Below are 21169 nucleotides of genomic sequence, written 5' to 3'. Positions count from 1 at the left end.
TGCCCACATGGTACCACCCTACCGGTCAACATCAGAGCCAATGTCTTGCTGCATCAATAACCTCTCTATCATCCACATACTACTTCCAAAGAAATGCATTCTTCTTCATTGGGCCAAGCAGATGGGCATTGGAAGTTTGTTTCAATATTTCGAAGTGATGAACCAATGTTTCATCACCTGTGGCAATGTTCAACAAAAAATTATGACGATCAGCCTTGTAATGCACAAGCAATTACACACAGATGGTCTTCATTGCTCATTATGGGCTTCTGCCAGGTAGTGAGGAACCCAATGGGGGTCATACCTCAAGTACCCCAACTGGTGAACGAATGTGTCAGCACTGCCAATAGACTTGCAGTTATCTAGCGAGTTGTGTGACTGTGATTCGTCGATCACCTAGAATGAGAGTGTCCAACATTGCAGGAGTTACAGCTGTGTGGGGCCAGTTGTCACGCACGAGATCGAACAGGTTTGCGTGACACTGCTGTGGTACTAGGCCTCTGTAGACATTCTGCAAGCACCTATGAATATCTGCGATGCTCTGGTTTTTTGTCAGAGGATACTCAATACAACTCACTCCTTGGAATGCACCTCTATTACAGATGCCATTTTGAGGGCCACATATTGCACAGCCAGCTGGCTGTCCAGTCTGCCAAGTGTTGCTGGCAAGAGGGCTGCACTCAGCTCAGGTGAGGACAATTGAGGAGCTAATTGACTGGGAAGTAGTGGTTCCGGTCATGAAAACTGATGACGGAAAGAGCAGTGTGCTGATCACATGACACTGCAGCTGGTCGGTACCATTGGACCTTCATGGCCTGCTCAGATAGAGTTTAGCATGCACGCGCAACCCCCCCCCCCCCAATATTATAACCTATCAACAAATGAATTAAGAATATTATGACCATCAGTAGAAGCCAACCTTTCAATACTATACAAAACCTCAGGCTAGGTGCCATGTCCCACATTCATCTAGCCACTTTATGATCTTGAAATTGTCACAACGTCCTATACTTAGAGAATTAATCCCAGATAGGGGCTATTATGAGTAATTAACAATGATGACTTCACGTCATGTTGTTATGCTATGGTCACAACTTGTGACAAGTACACTGCATATTGTAATATATTCCTGGGATTGGTTCTACTTGTATAGGAACTGACAGCTATTACAAACATTCATAAGCACTACATCTACATAATGGATTATTTAGCAGCATATGTTACAAAAGTAGTTCGTAATACCTTATGTTATAAAATCAATTCTTGAAGTTCATAGGTTTTCATCATATATTTACCATAAACTTGAATACATGAGAATTATTACCATACATTTCTGACATGATTCTAGTATTGTTTAAAAACTACCGGATGATAAAGTGGTGTCGAACAACTTCTTACGCACAATATTGTAATCTCATGTTGTTATTCAGACAATATTTATGGTTTATCAAAGTATTATCATCCAAATGCTATAATTCTGCTATCTAGCACTCTGAATGTGCAGTTCTCTTCTCTGTTCTTTTACATTACATATTCAAGCCAAATATTAACCTGTAATCTGATGCATTTTCAGATTTGAAAGTGGCAATTCAAATTTGCCAAAATTTGTCATCACTGAACAAACAGTTGAGATCTTGGTAAATAAAGTGTTTGTATACGAACACTTCAAAATTTCTGCAACTGTTTTATTCCAATAGTGTTACAACTGCGCACTGTCGCCTGCAAAGTACTTGCCACGGGAAGCGACACAGTGCTGAAAATGGTTCTTCCACTTCTCATAGCAATTCTGGAACTCTAATACTGGAATAATCTTCAGCTGCTCAGTTATAGTCATTTGAATGTTGTCCAGTGTTCCATAGCAACATCCATTGAGGTGCATTTCCAATCCCGGAAACAGAAGAAAATCACAAGGACTCATGCTGGGCTAAGAAGGAGGCTGAGGAGCCACAGGACTGTTCTTACAGACCAAAAACCAGTTTACTGGAATTGTGTTATAAAACACATTATCGCAATGCAGTTCCCAATTGTCTTTAATGTTTGGTCTCTGATGAACAGTGGCGTGACTCGAATTCAAATCTGCCCCAATCACTCTCGCTGTCAACCGAGGATATGCATGCACAAAATCCTGGTCTCTGTCAATATTTGCATCAGTTCTTGAAACTGAAGGATTTCCACTGTAAAGTCACCTTCAACTGACTGTCTTCCTTCTGCAAATGCCTTAAACCACCAAAAAAAGCTGGACGAATGACAAAAATGCTGTCTCCATAGGCCTGATGAAGTTTTTCAAATGTTTCCCCTGCTCTGTGTCTAAGTCTGAAGCAAAATGCGATTGCAAACCAGTGCTTGAAATTTATGTTAATCATAGTCAGACTGTACAAGCAAAATCACCTACTGTAAAGAAAAGAGCTCCGGACAACCGATGTGACACTAACGCGGTCCAGCACGCACTTATGGCATAACATATTTTCACTTGTCCCCCCATTAAGTCCAGCATCACCAGCTTTATCAGATCAAACACTATGCTATCAGTGTCATTACTTTATTTACATACCTTGTATGATACATTACTTCACTGTAAATTTAGGACAATAGTTGCAGCAAGAATTGCATATTTAGGCCATAAACAATGATGAAATCTGACTCACAGGTAATTTTACAGTCAGGCCAGCCACTTCATCCTTTGCAGTTTCTCCAAAACTGTAACTACTAGCTGATTTTGTGGCGGCTCCTTCCACAGCAACAAAATCAGGTGAGCCCCAGTCGCCTCCAGAGGTACATGCTTCACTACCTTCTAATGCCTGACGAAACAGAAGCAAAAAAACAAACTGTTAGCAGGATGGCTCAATGATCATGCTTCATGCTTTTGAATATGTGTGTGTGTGTGTGTGTGTGTGTGTGTGTGTGTGTGTGTGTGTGAGGGGGCGGGGGGGGGGGGGGGAGGCACGCGCGTATACACAATTAAACTGCCCAAATAAAAGACCAAGTGACATGACCATGAAGGAATTCTGGCCAACAACAGATTATATTTGATACAATTTTTTAGAGAATTCCTCTGGAGTCTTTTTTATTTAACTGGAATGAGGACATATTGCCAACTAATTCTAATAGCTATATAGGGAAGGAGGATTTCAAAGTAACTCTTCAAGTTTACTGTAGTCTCCCTTTCCAACAGTACAATGCCATCAGTGTAACACAGATGATTTAGATATGCTCCATTAACATTCATTCCAACTTTGTTCAACATCTACATTAATGAAACAATATATATATATATATATATATATATATATATATATATATATATATATAGTCTGCTTGTGTGTGTGTGTGTGTGTGTGTGTGTGTGTGTGTGTGTGTGTGTGTATACCCGTCCTTTTTTCCCCCTAAGGTAAGTCTTTCCGCTCCCGGGATTGGAATGACTCCTTACCCTCTCCCTTAAAACCCACATCCTTTCGTCTTTCCCTCTCCTTCCCTCTTTCCTGATGAGGCAACAGTTTGTTGCGAAAGCTTGAATTTTGTGTGTATGTTTGTGTGTCTGTCGACCTGCCAGCACTTTCATTTGGTAAGTCACATCATCTTTGATTTTATATATATATATATATATATATATATATATATATATATATATATAGAGAGAGAAACATTCCACGTAGGAAAACTATATCTAAAAACAAAGATGATGTGACTTACCAAATGAAAGTGCTGGCAGGTCGACAGACACACAAACAAACACAAACATACACACAAAATTCAAGCTTTCGCAACAAACTGTTGCCTCATCAGGAAAGAGGGAAGGAGAGGGAAAGACGAAAGGATGTGGGTTTTAAGGGAGAGGGTAAGGAGTCATTCCAATCCCGGGAGCGGAAAGACTTACCTTAGGGGGAAAAAAGGACGGGTATACACTCGCTCACACACACATATCCACGTGGAATGTTTCCGTGACTTACCGAACGAAAGCGCTGGCAGGTCGATAGACACACAAACAAACACAAACACACACATAAAATTGAATTTTGTGTGTGTGTTTGTGTTTGTTTGTGTGTCTATCGACCTGCCAGCGCTTTCGTTTGGTAAGTCACATCATCTTTGTTTTTAGATATATTTTTCCCACGTGGAATGTTTCCCTCGTGACTTACCAAATGAAAGTGCTGGCAGGTCGACAGACACACAGACAAACACAAACATACACACAAAATGGTCTTTAAATATGTCTGCTTGTGTCTGTATATGTGTGGATGGATATGTGTGTGTGTGCGAGTGTATAGCCGTCCTTTTTTCCCCCTAAGGTAAGTCTTTCCGCTCCCGGGATTGGAATGACTCCTTACCCTCTCCCTTAAAACCCACATCCTTTCGTCTTTCCCTCTCCTTCCCTCTTTCCTGATGAGGCAACAGTTTGTTGCGAAAGCTTGAATTTTGTGTGTATATTTGTGTTTGTTTGTGTGTCTATCGACCTGCCAGCACTTTCATTTGGTAAGTCACATCATCTTTGTTTTTAGATATATTTTTCCTATGTGGAATGTTTCCCTCTATGGAAATCAGAATTTCAGAAAGGCATCTACCTACAGAGGAACATTCTTTTAAATAATTTACTATATGCTGATCCTAGCACATAAGGAAGATGACCTTCAGAAAGGAATCTACTTGCTAAAACAAATAAGTGCAAAATTTAACATGGAAATTTAAAAAGGAAAAAACTAAGACAATGAATGGCTTTTATGGGAAAAGAACCAATCAGAACAAAAATATTGATAGATGAGAAGATTTTAGAGCAAGTAAACCACTTATCTCGGATGTGAAATGACATATGGCTACAGCAGAGATATTGAAATTAAGCTTAGTAAATTCAGCCGGATATGTGGAAAAATTAACAGAAACGTAATAAACAAAACCAGGAAAGACACTCAAATTAAATTTTACAAAACCGTTGCACTTCCCACAATGCTCTGGGTGATTACCAAGAGACAAGAAAGCCGGATTCAGGCACAAGAAATGAAATTCCTTTGAGGTGTTAAAGATTGCACAATAGAAGACAGGCTAAGAAATTGAGATATTAGAGAAGAACTGCAAATCTTTAGCCCCAATGATAAAATTCTAGATTACAGAAGAAAATGGAACGAACATCTATAAAGAATGGAGAGTGAGAGATGTCCCTTAAAGGCAAGAAATTATAAGTGCCATGGGAGAAGAAACGGAAGAAGACCCCGACAGAGATGGGTACCATAACAGGCAATTCCTGCCTAACACCTGAAGAGAAGAAAAAGATATATAACATCTAATGTTACTTCTGGAATATTTACATTGTTGTCCATTGCCTTAACACATGAAAATATAAATTTCTGTTCTGTTTTCTTCTTACTCTTATTATTTCGAAATGTTTCTCTTATCAAATTTTCATTTGAATTTACCTCAACATCTCGAAGAAATTTCAGTGTTCTTGTTTAACTGAGCATATTAGCTTCTGGCTAAAACTCTTGCCCATCTTTTCCTGCATCCCTTTTTTGAAAATCTGGTCCATCTCCATTTATTGAAATTCTAATAATTTAAAGTTTCTGGTTTCCTGATTAGTAAGTTTGTTGCTGTCTATATTTGTCTCTCTTTGTATTCTAAATTGTACTAATCTGTGATTACTTACAATTCAAAAGTGTTTTAGGACTGTTGCATCCAGTATAACTTCATCGATGATAGATAAAATATAGTATATTTAATTTTTATTTCCATTTGATCCTTGTGAAGTGCAATTTTTAGTTGTTTTCTGCAGAAAGAATGTGCTCTGGATAAAGCTGTCGTTGTTCACAGCAGATTTTAATAATCTATGGCACTCGTCACTTCCAACAAAGAAATGTTCTTTGTTTTTGTCCTAATTTTACATGAAGCTTCCACATTATCCTGTTGTAGCAGAAACTGCTATCATTTATCAATTTCTGTCACTCTTTGTTTAGAGTCTTCTCCTTGCACATCAAAATTTGGGCACTCTAGTGCATACACATGATTTATTTCCATGGAATATATTTTGTTTATTTTTTAAAACTAGCCCTGATGTTCTATTTGAAGTTCCTTAAGTGCATGTAATATTTTTAATTTATCAAAATTTTTCTTTTTAATTTTCTTGTTTACAATACATCTTATATCTGAGTTTCCTTCCTATTCTGTTCCTTTGGAATAAACACCTGTTCTGATGTTAATTTTACTCAGTCTTCATATTTTGAAGTAATTTAGTTAACCCCGATGTTCCATTCTACAATTCCACTGCCTTATCTTCAGATACACCAACATGAACACAAAGCTAAACACAAAATAGTAGTACAAGTCTTTATTCCTAAGAGGACTGCAAGATGATGAATTGACTGAAAGAATGTACGAGGGCCGTTCAGAAAGTAACCTCCGGTTGATTTAAAAAAATACACCAAGTTAAATAAAAATATTTTAATATATACATCTTACAACTACATCTTTGCACTATTTTTCTACATAGTCTACATAGCGATTGAGGCACTTATCGTATCTCTTCACAAGCTTTGAAATTCCTTCTGCATAAAAATCACCCGCTTGTGCCTGGAGCCAGCCTGTGACCGCATCTTTGAGCTCTTCGTCGTCATCAAACCGCTGTGACCCGAGCCATTTCTTCAAATGCATGAAGAGGTGATAATCACTTGGCGCCAGGTCTGGGCTGTAAGGTGGATGGTTGATAACGTCCCACTTGAAGGACTCAAGAAGGGCCGTTGTTCTGCGAGCAGAGTGAGGACGGGCGTTATCGTGCAAAAAAACGATACCGTTTTCTCGTCCACTTTTAAATAAACGTACCCATTCACGGACAACTCCTTCACTCATAACTCTTGGTCCGTACACGGCACAAAGCTCACGATGAATAGCTGCTGCAGAATATCCTTTGGCTGAAAAAAACCTTATGACAGCACGCACTTCACATTTGGCGGGGTTTTCTATTGCAGCACACATTTCAAACTGCCACAAAAACTAAACTAGCGCAGGTACGACGTTCACTCGACCACGGCTTGATGCCGACTGACCTGTTGAGTGCGTGAACGCACAGATGGCGTCGCTACTCCCCCCACAACCCGCACTGTGACCAATCGGAGGTTACTTTCTGAACCGCCCTCGTACAATGAGATAAAAAAAACCTGTCCAACGGAGACAAAAATAATTGTGATGGAGGACTGGAATTTGATAGTAGGAAAAGGAAGAGAAGGAAAAATAGGAGATCACAGACTCAGTGAAGGGAATGACAGGGAAGCCACTCAGTAGAATTTTTGTATGGAGCACAATTTACTCATTGCAAACACTTTGAGAAATGTGAAAGAAGACACATGGATACACTATAGAGTTTCATGTAAATTTTTAATCTAATTCCCTCAGCAGCTCCATTAACTTTGTCTTACTGTTGTTGATTTTCATCTTGTAGCCTCTTTTTGCAACAATATCCATTTTATTCAACTGGTCTTACAAAGTATTTTGCTGTCTGACAGAATTACAATGTTGTTGGAAAAACTCAAATTTTTCATTTCTCCTTCCTGAACTGTTATAGCTTTTCTAAATTTCTCCTTAGCATTCTTTGCTGCTTGCTCAAGTACAGATTGAATAACACTGGTCATAGACTATAAACTTGTCTCATTCCCTTCTCAAATACCACTTCTCTTTCATGTCCTCTGACTCATCAAAGCAGTCTGATTGTAGTGCAAGTCATAGAGAACATTTCCATCTTTGTATTTTCAATATTTTCAGAATTTTAAATATAGGTCTGCTTTTCTCAAATTTATTTTCCAATAAAGCCAAACAGTCAGCATTGTCTTGCACTTTCCTATATTTCTCCAGATCCCAAATGGATCTTTCCTGAGTCAGCTTCAATCGGTTTTTCCACTCTCCAGAAAATAACGTATCAGTATTTTGCAATCATGAACTATTAAACTGATTGTTTGGGAATATTCAAACCTGTCATCAACTGCCTTCTTTGAAACTGGAATTCTTACGGTCTTCTTTGAAGTCTAACATTATTTTTTAATGTCTCCTATATCTTGCACACCAAGTGGAACAGTTCAGTCATAGCAGGCTCTTATAAGGATCTCAATAATGCTGAAGAAATGTCATCCACTCCAAAGGCTGTGTTTCGACTTAAGTCTTTCAGTGTTCCTCTCATTTTTATACAGTACTGAAGTTTATTTCCCTTGTACAGCCTTCCACATTTATCCACATCATACAAAAAACAGTATGTATGGTGAAATCAACCACTGACCTTTCTGAATCCACTTTCCTAACTTAAACAGCAATACTCATTGCAACATTAAACAAAGAGCTAGCAGGTAGAGATCAAACAATGAGGAAGAAAGAAAAATAAATGGATTCCAAAGATGTACAGGAAAGTCATAACTAATTTCTTATTTACTGAACAAAGAGTTTATTTTAAACATTAAAAAAACTTACAGGCTCTTCTTCAAGACTGCCCCATTCATCCATGTCCCAGCCATCAGTTCCTTTCCTGTCTGTTCTACCACTTATCTGCCCAGGTAATGGACTGCGAGGTTCTGTCATTCCTATCTGGCCACTAGGAGCCTGTAAAATAAAATCTTGGTTAAATAACCTCAATGGATTTAAACTTTGAAGTTTAAAGCACCAGCAACTCAATAATATGTTAGCAGCTACGTAGCTAAGTGACAGAGCTGTTATCTTTCCTCTGATATGATCTATCAACAACACCACACTTCCTGCAAATGGTGCAAATGGTCGAGACAGAGATTTTCTAGTGTGTGTGTGTGTGTGTGTGTGTGTGTGTGTGTGTGTGTGTGTGTCACTACAATACAATCTACACATGTATAAGCACTTGTAGTGCTGTACATGTTGTCTCATGCAGTATAAGATGTTACTTTTGATCAGAAATAGATATCTGGATTATATACTGGTTTGCTGTGAAGGTCATACACTTAGCAGGAAATGAAGATACGGGTGGATAAACAATTGTTTGCCTATACTACTGAAATAATCATAAAGCTAAATTCACAAAGAAACAGATGTAGTGGCCAATACTTCCTTCAGAACATGCACCTTCTAAACCAAAACACCCAAAAGAAACACACACACACACACACACACACACACACACACACACACACACACACACGCGCGCGCTTTCAACAATATCTTGGATTCTACATACAAAAATTTTAAGGACTTTTAAAAAACATTTACTTCTCCTTCACATCGTAGTTGTAAACCTAAATTTGTATTTCAATTGATGATGGTCACCACCACCACCACCACCACCACCACCACCACCACCACATGACAGCTTGCCATTTAAGCCCATCTAAGATTTGGCATTAACCTGACCAATAACATATATGTACCGCCTAGCTGTATCATATGTTCTCTCTAGGACTGGAGTTGGAGGTAGGGTAAGTGAATAGGGGAGGGTTTACAGTAATAGAAAACTGGCGATCACTAGTTCCTAGCTAAAGAACCCAGGACCAAAATCATTCAAAACTTTATAATTGGTGGTGGTGATGAGTGTGTGTGTGTGTGTGTGTGTGTGTGTGTGTGTGTGTGTGAGAGAGAGAGAGAGAGAGAGAGAGAGAGAGAGAGAGACTGACCAAGATCTTACAGGTAATTTTTCTGGGAAATCTCAAAAACATTTTAGTCCACAGAAGAAGTATTTGTACTTTCTGTTCAGAAATTTTGTACAGCTTGCTGCCCAAGCATCTAAGAAAAGAATTGGGGAACACAAGGACACTGTTGGAGTTACTCAGTGCCCCAAGTATATGCTTGGTATGTTACAATAACTGCCATGGAACAATGTGTATCACAGACAACAGGGATCATACCTTAACTGTTGGGATCACGAGGATGGTATTCAGCATTATGGAAAGAAAAATATTCAATCTATAAATGTGTCACATTGACGAAACACCTGACTGCTGAAGTGAAACAGTTGTTTTCAGGTAAACTTAGGCATATCCATCACATTTTAGTTGTATTAAATTGGCTGAGGCTGTGTCATCTTTTAATTCTCTTGCTGCTTATGGGATGTTTACAGATCATATAACTACAACCAAAAACATTCCCAGGGGGTTTAGGTAATCCACTGACCAGTACTCCCAACCAACAGCCATGGGACTTTGCAGTCTTTCAAAATGAAATAAAATATCAGTAACAAATGGCACTCAGTGGTAAAGAATGTATGTAATGTGATTAAATGAGAGGAAAGCATCTTTGACAAACAGTCCACTTCTATATTCTTGGTGATGTTGGTTGACAGGGCATTAGGGCATGCTCTAAGGCAAAAAAAAACATGTCTTATGCCATGGTCCACAGACTAAAATCGTCACAACATAATATACCAATGCCTCTTCTTTAATCTTTCTTCTTCTTGTTTATCCCGGCTTCCTGAGATCTCTTGTGAAGAGATACGATACAACAAATTCCACAGCGGTGTAGGACAATCAATGAAGTTACACTACCATTAATAATTTAACTTCTGAAACTGCCAGTTTATTGGCATTTATGGAAAGAAACACACACTCATAGTCTGATGCGGTCAGTAACTTCGTGTAACATTTTGTGTGTGTAATGGGCCTTACTACGTCAAAATCATTCAAATGAATTATTTAAGCTGCTTTACAGTGTTGCTAGGCAACTTAATCAACAAGGTGATATATATCTCAATCAAAACGGGTTCTCGATATTTTGAATAAATTTTCGGTTCATTTTTTGTCAAAATCAGCATGTGCCCAAAAATTAATTTCCAACTTCATGCATTAAGTCCAAATGCATCTGCAACTATTGTACGAGATTTACTGGACGGCTCGATCACGCACTAGCGTGTAACGTAAATCGAGCACGCAGGTTTAAGTTTTCCCTAATGGGCTAAACGACTCTTTTGTAATAAAGTGATGTGTCTATCCCACGTAAAGTTTAAATGAAACTGGATTTACTCTCCATTCAGGTCAAGATCACAAAATAAAATTCACCACATAGGTCCGCGAACTGTACACAAACACTTTTAGCACTCTAAGTGATAACTCGTCTCAGAGTAAAAGCTGCACATAAATTCACACTTTTTTTTAAAGCATACAAAATTCAAAACACCTTTATATCAAACAAATAAATTATGGCATTTACTAACTAAACATTTCCGATCCTGAATAAACTTCAAGAACTTTTATTTCATAATCAATAAAATTTTATTGCCTGAGAGAAATTATTAGTTTGCTAAAACAGATTCAGATTACAGTCAACTCGTATCTGGATGATAACGTCACAAATCGACACTTGCTTAGAATGAACGAAATACCTGTACTGAAAAATATGGTCCGTTGAGTAAATTACTGACTTTAATAACAAATTTGGTGTTCCTTGCTTCGCTACAAGCCACGAAAGGCTACACTGTATGGTTACATTTTTAGATTCATAAAACCTTGGGAAGACTTGCAGGGTCAGTAAAATCAAGAGGCTGTGAAATGGTACACTCCTGGTAGAAATACAGGGTGTTTATAAATGAATATCGGGGTTTTAACGCTTTATAATATTTATTACATTAAACTTACAGTTATAAATGATATGCCAAATGAAAGAGCAAATCAGACAGTTTTACCAATAACCTTATAAATGTTCAATGTGAGCACCATTTGTCATTTGATTGGTTGAACTTCACTGTACCCAAGTGCTGGATAGGCCGCAAGGCGTGCAATGACAGGGCTTGCTTTACATGGCCTCCACATTTGCCCGACCCAATGCCATGCGAATTTTTTCCTTTGGGGCTTCATCAAGGATCGTGTGCACGTGCCTCCGCTACTAGCAGACCTCCCTGAATTAAAAAACTGGATTGAAGGAGCTGTTGCTACAATCACTGAAGACATATTTATCAATGTTTGGGAAGAACTCGGCTATAGACTTGATGTGTGCCGTGTAACAAATGGTGCTCACATTGAACATTTATAAGATTCTTGGTAAAACTGTCCGAATTGCTCTTTCATCTGACATATCCTTTATAACTGTAAGTTTAATATAATAAATAATATAAAGCATTAAAACCCTGATATTCATTTATAAACACCCTGTAGTTTGAGCTACTCAATGATAAAAGTAGCTGATGAACTCCATAAGAAAGCATGCACTGTACCAAAACTACAAGAGTAAATAGCAGTGAGTTTCATCAATCCAAAAGTTGAGCTTACATATTTAATCCCATGTGTTGTATTAAGGTCCCAACAATTCAGTCACTCTACAATGGCACACTCAATATATACAGTACTCCAAGATGAAAATGGTCATTTAGGGACACTCCTGTAAAACTACCGCCTAAGCAAAAAACAACCTGCACTGACAACCAAGGATGACAGTTAATGAAATTGCAATGACCTGCATCTACATGCACTGTGTATCTGTAGCAGTGATTAACCAGCCTATACCTAGAATTGAACAGCCACAACAGTAAAACAAAGTACAAGAATAACACACCTCTTCAGCAGGCAGACAGAAGAATCAAAAGACTGCTTCTTGTAACACAGTTTGATCAATATCTCCAAAATCAAAGCAAGGGAGTAAGAATACCAAACCTAAAAGGTCAAACAATAATGGAAAATCCTGGCTGGAGCAATATGGAAAATAAGGGAAACAACCACTCGCCTATAGCAGATTGTTGCGTGGAGCACAGTAACACATAATAGAAAAAAGCATTCACACTAGCTTTCGAGCACTAGCCCTTTTGCTAGCACTAGTACACACATACGTACAACCAGATACCTAAACACTTAGTCCTGCCACCATGGCCACAGGAGTGTGTGCTTGGGTGTCAGTGTGGTTTGTGTGTGAATGTGTGTACTACTGCTAGAAAAAGCACTAGTGAGAATGCTGTTTTCTCTTATGTGTTGCTGTGATCCATGCACTGAACTGCTATAGGTGAGAAGACCTTAAAAGTTTGGCACAATGATATCAGGCTATGTAACCTTGGTCTTGTCAGACAGATTTTGTGGTCAACAGATAACTCAGAACATGGAGACATTGATGTCTGGTGAGACACACACCTAGTATTGGGTAGACACCCCCGATCACAGCAAGCCTGTAAACTATTACCCACAGCACAGAGACCTGAATACTGTAATATTGCTCATCTGCCAATTGAATGATTTTTTAATAAACACCTGAGAGCAATGGCATCCTTTGGATATGTAACTGATTGTCCTTTTGAGATGGGTGTGTATCACGTCAGTGTTTTTGCATGAAGGTTGGAGCACATCTCCACCTCAGTTTCTATGGAAGTTTAAAATTTATGCTTCCATTCGGGTTTATGAAACTATACACAACTCTTACAGGATTTTTTCACCTCAATACTGGGTTGGGGGGCCATGCAACTGGGGAAGAGGAGTGCCTGGTGGTGCTGGACATTACTCGTAATTTGCAGCTGGTGAGGCCATCTGTCTGGCTGTCTCTGAGGGGAAGAAGTTAGCCTGAACTGAACAGTGCACCTCCTTCTTACACTTACACTAGTGAGTGACTATGATTAAAACATGTAAAAAAGTTAATTTCTTGACAGAAGCTAAATCAGTTTACGTAAGTGAGGTGCTCTTGCAGAAATCACAATGTAGATATTTTAAGACTAAAGTACCAGAGACAACCTGTGTGTTGCATTTTCTGCGGCTTATGTGGGTTCTCGTAACAAAGATCTCCCCTTGATATTTTTTTCATGGCCAAATTCGTCATACTTTTTTGTAAGTCATGTAATTGGGAAAATTTTGTGGCATATTAATATTAAATGTGGCCAGGAAATCTACATTAAATTAACCCTCGAGTGTATAAAGTGCCTGTGTATAAAGTGTCCAATAATTAATATCATTATTTTGTACTGTTCCATTGTTGTTTTACAATTGTAAGGCCATACTATTCTTTTATTATTGCTCCAGCTCACACAGTTATAAGTCACGTTGTCATAGATCCAAGTAAGCAGCAGTAATATAAACGAACAGGAAGCTATGTGACAGGAAGCTAGGTGACAGAAAACTTATGACCCATGCAAGAAAATTACCCAGACACTGAGCTAATAGCAAAATCCCACAATGAGGAAGTTATCTATATGAGATAATTAGTAACCAATTAGGGATCTGATGCAATTGTGCAGTTTGACACTTCGAGTGGTCGTTACTGTGGTGTAACACTTGTATGCTACAACAGTGATATAATGAAAGGTTTATTTTATTATTGTTTAATTAAACAGTGATTTAGTTTATATAATGTAAGTTTATTTTGTCACTGTGTAATTAAACTTTAACTTTGCTCTTACATAATTAGCTTGGTAACATATAAGATAGTTATTTTTTAAATGTGTACAAAGTGCATTGGGGCCCACTAATGTTATGAAAAACGATGTGCCTATTCGAGGGTTGAAAATGTGGCACTTGTTGGGAAACAATATTATCAAAATTGTCTATAATTATGTTCCTTGACTTATTTTTTGATACCGCAAAAATCAACAAGAAATCACAAAGTGGGTGCTTGGTGTCTGCATGGGTAAGAACGAAAACTAAGAAATACGTAAGTCCAGATCAAATTCTTGCTAGGTCCTATGGTCAGCTTTATCATCTCTTGAAAAGCTTTGTCAATATGAAAAAAAAAAAAATTATGTTACTCTGTGGGTTTTATTCCTCAGAGGGTCACTGGTTGCATGAGGTGGTTTTCATGTTAGATGAATGCAAGGTCATAACATGTCCAATAGAAAATGTCTAGTGAAGTGCTTGGTGTTCATATAAAAAATATGCTTGACAACTCACTTTTTTAACCAGCAGACATACCAAGGACTTCAATGATATATTATACATATCTCAGACTCTTTCTTTGGGAAATAAATAACTGTTGTTTCTGAACAAATTAGATATTACGAATTTTTTTGATTACACTATGTTCTTGTAGTACCTCCATGTCTCCCCAGTTTTCTGTGTCCCATGTTTCATCATAGTCAGATACTGAATCACCACCTTTACTTTCTTCTTGTTCTAAGGAAGTCATTGATGTTACACTTGATGTAGTAGTGGATATGCTACTGCTTGATGGCTGTTCTAAAAAGAAAGAAAAACAATAATTCAGGATTTTCTTTGGGTTAAGATACGGGATGCTTAGTATTCCAAGATACAAATATTGAACCTTGTATCATAATATAAAAACATCACCAATGCTGTTTTTGGTATTAGTTCTAGAATATTTGAAATCTTGTTAGGTAGGCCCCTATAAAGAAGCCAAAGCGAGTAAGAATCAGAAATGACACAATAAAATGCGCAGAGAAAATAAATATATAGCCATGAAATACAAACAAAGGAAGAACGGTAAATTAGGGTTTCTCCCCATGTTGATAACAAGGTATCTGAGACAGAGCAAAAACTGGGATAGGACAAGGTTGTGAAAAGAAAGTAACCAAGTTGTTTACAAAGAAAACATTCCAGTGCCTTCTTTAAAAAAAATGGGATTTGATACCTGCTGCTGCTGGATGCAAATCCTGTACCTTAAGCAACTTTCCACCTCACAAGATGCAAACAAATGGCATTGGACAAAGACAGACATTATATTTCAAACAAGATTAAAGGAAAATGCACAAACAGAATCATTAAAAATTATATATATTAAAAGATAAGAAAAAACCTAATTGTTAAATCACATTCTTGTGTAGCTAAATTATTTATACAGCATGAAAGAAAATACACAAAAAAGTAATATACTGTCTATTACTGAAACCAGAATGGGACAGGAATGCAAGACATTAAGCACCAACATGTTAGAGGCAAGAGGGGGAGTAAAAATTGGTGAAAGTGTAATTTTGTAACATTGTTACTGCCTGTTATTACCTCTATTTACTAATCTGTACGATGCTATTTCCTTTCCTCATATTTTCTATAGTTCTTAAAAATTGTGACCAGTCACATAAAATACTGTAGCTTCTGTTACTGTGAGTACTAAAGATATTACAGAAACATATCAACATCCAAAGAAAACCCTATTTAGATATCATTAAAATTCTCCATCATGGATGTACACAGGGCAATGAAACATACAAAGCAATATACGAGTGCAACAACAAGTGCTATTGCCCCTTGCATGCCAACAGATCAATGCTTCAGCAACATACATAATTCTGTAGATATGGACAGTGTTATTAATGAGCCTGAAGTAAGGATTCAATGAACCACAGCAAAGTAAAAAAAAATATCACCATGTAATCTCAGTACAATGCTGTGCTTCTGTGACCGATCATAGAGCAGAAATATATATTGGTGTTTTTCCATTAACTGTGATGCCTATCCAAAACACAACTCAACATGCACCGTAACAGTAACATTACAATATGTTTTGATTATACTAACATGGTATTCATTTTCTCTGTTTCACCTGGTGTTCTGAATAACTTGTTAGACTCACTGGGATTCAACTGACAAATGAAGCATATACCCAACATGTAACAAACCTGCTTCCTTCTGCATAAGCTTCTTCTGTACATCCATGATGGAGAATTTGCACGACATCTAAATACGGTTTTCTTTGGATGTTGATATGTTTCTGTAACATCTTTAGTACTCACAGTAGCTGTGTTGGCTCCAAAACTGGCTGAAAGATGTTAGTTATGCTAACAGTATATAGCAATATTGTGGTCGACACCAGAGGTAGATTTAAAACACTTTAATTACACACTTGGTGTACGGCATTCACTGATATGGCCACTTTTGGGTCTCTCACAAAGTTTGAATGAAAATAAAGGAGATTGTTACCTATTATCCTATAACACACATCAAGTAGAATGGCGCTTCCGCATGTGGAGGCAGAGCAGTAGGGAAACATGGAGGGGATGAGATCTGTGTGTACATGACAGTACAGAGCACGTAAACCAAGTACATGTTGCCGAACTGTGTTGCTGCAGACAACAATCAGGTTAATCTGCCTTTGGTACACTGTATTATGCATTCAAATTTACACTGGGAATAACAAATTTTAAAACCAATTTCAATCTATCATCTTGACAGAAATCTTACTTCATGTCTTGACAATGTTGCGTCTGCTGCTCCAGAGCTTTAGTCTGCATGATGTCTGAAGGAGAGAACAGCTAACACAGCTTTGTGAAGACATCAAGTACAATTTTTCTCAAAATTACAAATAATGCCAGGGTCATTGAAACTGCTTGCAGTAATTGTCATTTATTGTGATGTGGACTGTATTATAAGTAAAAATGTAACACACAACAAAACATGGAAACAATTAACCACCTTCAATGAATAACTCGAGGGAATGCTGACCGATGACATTGAAAACCAATGATATCTCGACACTTAACTGTTCCTGTCATTTTAAGCGATTTTACAGTACGTGCCTTGAGAATGGGAGGAGTTTACCTGTGGGAATATCGGATTTTTTTTACAAATTTATCCAGTCACATTCTCATGAGTTATTAGAGCATATAACAAGTTAGGAGAAGCTTAATTTTTACTTGGGCAATATTGAACATTATAATCTGCTTCTTCAGAGGATGCAAATTCCCAATCAATAAAGGCCAGGACGTTCCCATATACTATGTGTGCAACTGATATGCTGACGAACACATTTTTTAAGCCACAAGTCTTTAAACTAAGAAATATTATTACTTTGCTTTGTTCCAAAGCCTACACTGTAATACCATAGTCTCTGATATCTGAGTCTGTGTCCAAACCATCTGATTGTAAATTTACAATGGTAGGTTAAAGCCTTATAGCAATCTTTATTACACTACAAAGTATTCTTTCTGAAGCATTTCGATATGCCGCACAGACTGGGCCCACACGGGGAGGGGGGGGAGTTATCTACTGCTTCCTGTACAAGCGATTCAGTGTCTGTTATCTTAAATGATTTGTTCTTTTTCTCCCACACAGCCTTCAACCTTTGCCCTAATTAATTCCATGGGATTATACTGACAGTGATATATGGGTAAATTCTCCCCAGTACTATTCAACATGGTATTAGAGAATGCAGTAAGATCAATAATCACAAACCCAGGAGGCAATATTTACAATAGACTTCTGCAAATCTTAGTCTATGCAGATGATTTAGTAATAAGTGCTAGAAGTACGGAGGGGCTCACATCAGCCTTCAAAGAGTTTGAAGCCGCTGCCAGGAACCTTGGTTTAGAAATTGGTGAGACAAAATCTAAGTATATGGTAAAAGAGAGAGTTAGAAGAAAAACAGACAATCTACAGTTAGAAGGCTATAACTTTGAAAGAATAGATAGCTCTATTTATCTTGGCTCAGTAATAACATCAGAAAACAAAGTGGAGGCAGATATAAAAAACCGAATTAAGGCTGCCGACAGATCATATAGAGCACTATACACCATGCTCAAAAGTAAGAAACTAATTAGGAAACTAAAGCTGACACACTACAAAACAGTGATCAAACCAGTTCTTATGTATGGCAGTGAAGCATGGGTACTGATGGAGGCTTTGAAGAAGAAGAAGAAGCTAAATATATAGGAAAGGAGGAAGATCTTTGGTCCTGTGACAGAAGGTGAGATATGGAGAATTAGGACTAATGAAAAAATAAGGGCTCTGTACAAAGAACCTGATTTGGTAACATCAGTCAAAATGGGAAGGCTAAGATGGTTAGGACATGTCCAGCAGATGACAGAAGAAAGGCTCCCGAAGAAGATGAGGGGACATCCTGGTGGTAGAAGAAGGAGAGGACGACCACATGTGAGATGGCTGGAAGATGTGGAAGCCAACCTGAGAGCAGTGGGAATGAGGAGGTGGCGCAGGTGTGCTGAAGACCGAGACAATTGGAAATCTGTGATTGAGGAGGCCAAGGTCCTCAGAGGACCGTAGTGCCATGGAATAAGTAAGTAAGACATGTGGGTAAATGCAAAACTGTGTGACCACATTCACATGCAAGAAAATCAGGTCTGTATATTCTGTTGCGTAACTTATTTAAATTAACAAGCTGCAGGAGTTCAGCACAAGTCTGGTTTATATTGTGCAAAATATTTTTATTTTTACACCAGGGCAAAATATCCGCTTTCTTGGTGTTTGTGTTTTATTGGTAACAGTTGTATGATAAATAGCATGGTTCATTACAATAACTGACTTTGAAGCACAGTATGACAAGAATTGTTCGGTGAACCACTTCACGAAACTGACAGCTTTCATTTTTGATTGGTAGTCACTGCTTTTCCCTACACCTAAATAAAAGTTTACTCTCAGTGGTAAAACTAGAAGAAGAGCCAGCATGCAGAATAATTACCTGAGAACCTATTCCTACTGGAACTTTAAAACTCCCAGTACCATCACTTATGTTCAAGCAGCATAAGCAATACCACCCATCTGTGTTACAAGTTTCTTGGGATTTCGATGTTTTCCACGCAACATGAAACCAGTTTTTCCTAAGGTTCCTACAGCTCTGATGATTTCGTTTACAATTCTGTTTACAGTCCTCTTGATGACACCACATGCTTCTGATTCACCCATGTTTCATCAAGGTAATACACTGCTGAGCTGCCTCCTCCTCTTGTACTGCACATCTTTCTAAGGGATGTGGTTCTCGTAGCATCTATATTGCTTCTTTCAAATAAAAACTCTCTTCTTAACCAATATCTTTTAAAATTATTTACACTGACGAAGCACTACCTCTGAAGCCAATTTTCTCATTCATAACTGTACCAAATTTTCCTGATGTTGGGTGTTACCATACGGAGAGCTTTAAAACACCATTGTCAATACCACTCATTTGTGTTACAGGTTGCTTGCGATACTGACACTTTCCAGGCAGCACAAAACCAGTTTTTCCTAAAGACATGAAACCAACTTTTCCTAAGGATCCTACAGCTCTGATGTTTTCATTTCAGTTCTATTCACAGTTCTCTTCCTGAAACCACACGTATCTGCAGTCCATTCTTGTGTCTTCTAATGTCAACAGTATGAGACCCACTTTCAAATTCATGTTTGAAAAAGTTAAGTGTGGTAAATAATCTGCCTCACCTGCTTGTGAAGCACTTCATGTTTATTGCCATCACCTGACCTTTTTTAACCATATCAAAACATTTACAGACACACATTCACAGCTATATTGCTACAAGAAGAAGAAGAGGAAGAAGAAGAAGAAGAAGAAGAAGAAAGAAAGAAAGAAAGAAAAAAAACAGAGACTGTTGAATGAATAGTGTGGTTGTGGTGAAGTACAGCAACAGTGCAGCATGCAGCAGACATATTTTCACCATCTAGCTGCAACTCACGACTGGTTGCCCAGAAAGAGAATGAATCTTATTGGATTCCAGTAGTTGAAGGAGGGGGATGGGCAGAACAGCTGAAAATTGGGCTGCCTTCCCACATGATGCTGAGTTTAGTGCAGTATTAAGCAACACAGCTCAGTGGTTCAAAATGACTCACACGTGACAAAAATTTGATGTATCAGTTCACCATAGCACTGGTCTCATAAACATTTAACAAACTCCAAAACAATTAAGATAGTGCACAAAAATAATCAGTAAATCTGTCAACACTGTCCTGCTAACCAGTCACTGTTCATAGGAGTTAATAATCATTGTGTTCCTCTAATAAGTTCTCACTCAGATTTAATTAGTACTTACTGTCACAGAAGTCATGAAATAAACCTACGAGTGGGAAGAAATGAACTGTACACAATATACGCAAATATTTCAGAATGTTAGTTATTGTACTATGGCACATTGCTCGTGATGAGAGACATAGATGTTGCTCCCTTTACTCTAAGACTGGCCGATCTCAGATGTGCTAGTTCTATATATAGTCTCGCCTATGATCTATATGTTTTAAACTACTCATTACTGATGGAACTATCTTAAATAAAATATTTTGTGACCCTCAAAATATTGAGCTTTCTAATTAGTGAGTTAATTAACAAATGCTGGAGCCAAATGGAACATTTCAACAAAATTATAATGCCAAAGTTCAGAACCTAACAGTAATGTTGATATAATTTGTAATTGAAGTTAGCAATGGTCTGAAGCTTTAATATTAATTAATTTGAAGGTCATTAGTTTCAGACAATTTTAGGTACCTTAAGGAAAAGTTGAAGATATGTATTTTCAAGTGATAGGTGTTAATATGCTGAAAAATATTTCTTAATGCTCACAAAATATTAAGGTCATATTATATTAACCTTTTCAATTAACAATATTTCATAATTAAAGTTTATG

General features: G+C 37.7%; 1 protein-coding gene across 2 annotated transcripts in view; it reads right to left on the bottom strand.

The window, feature by feature from the left end:
* Positions 1-21169, bottom strand: part of LOC126193450 (N-terminal kinase-like protein) — a 138119-nt gene that overhangs the window by 30232 nt on the left and 86718 nt on the right. The window contains exons 13-15 of one of the 2 annotated variants that reach the window (XM_049932687.1): positions 14911-15053; positions 8434-8562; positions 2646-2798 (exon numbers count right to left, since the gene is read on the bottom strand). In XM_049932687.1, the coding sequence (XP_049788644.1) occupies positions 2646-2798; positions 8434-8562; positions 14911-15053 (425 nt within the window). The remainder of the gene's footprint in view (positions 1-2645; positions 2799-8433; positions 8563-14910; positions 15054-21169) is intronic. The other variant, XM_049932688.1, reaches the window with a different exon arrangement.

Source organism: Schistocerca nitens, chromosome 1 (genome assembly GCF_023898315.1).
Source record: "Schistocerca nitens isolate TAMUIC-IGC-003100 chromosome 1, iqSchNite1.1, whole genome shotgun sequence".
NCBI classification, from domain to species: Eukaryota; Metazoa; Arthropoda; class Insecta; order Orthoptera; family Acrididae; genus Schistocerca; species Schistocerca nitens.
Note: the sequence above shows the minus strand (reverse complement) of the source record. Positions and strands in the feature narration are given on the sequence as shown.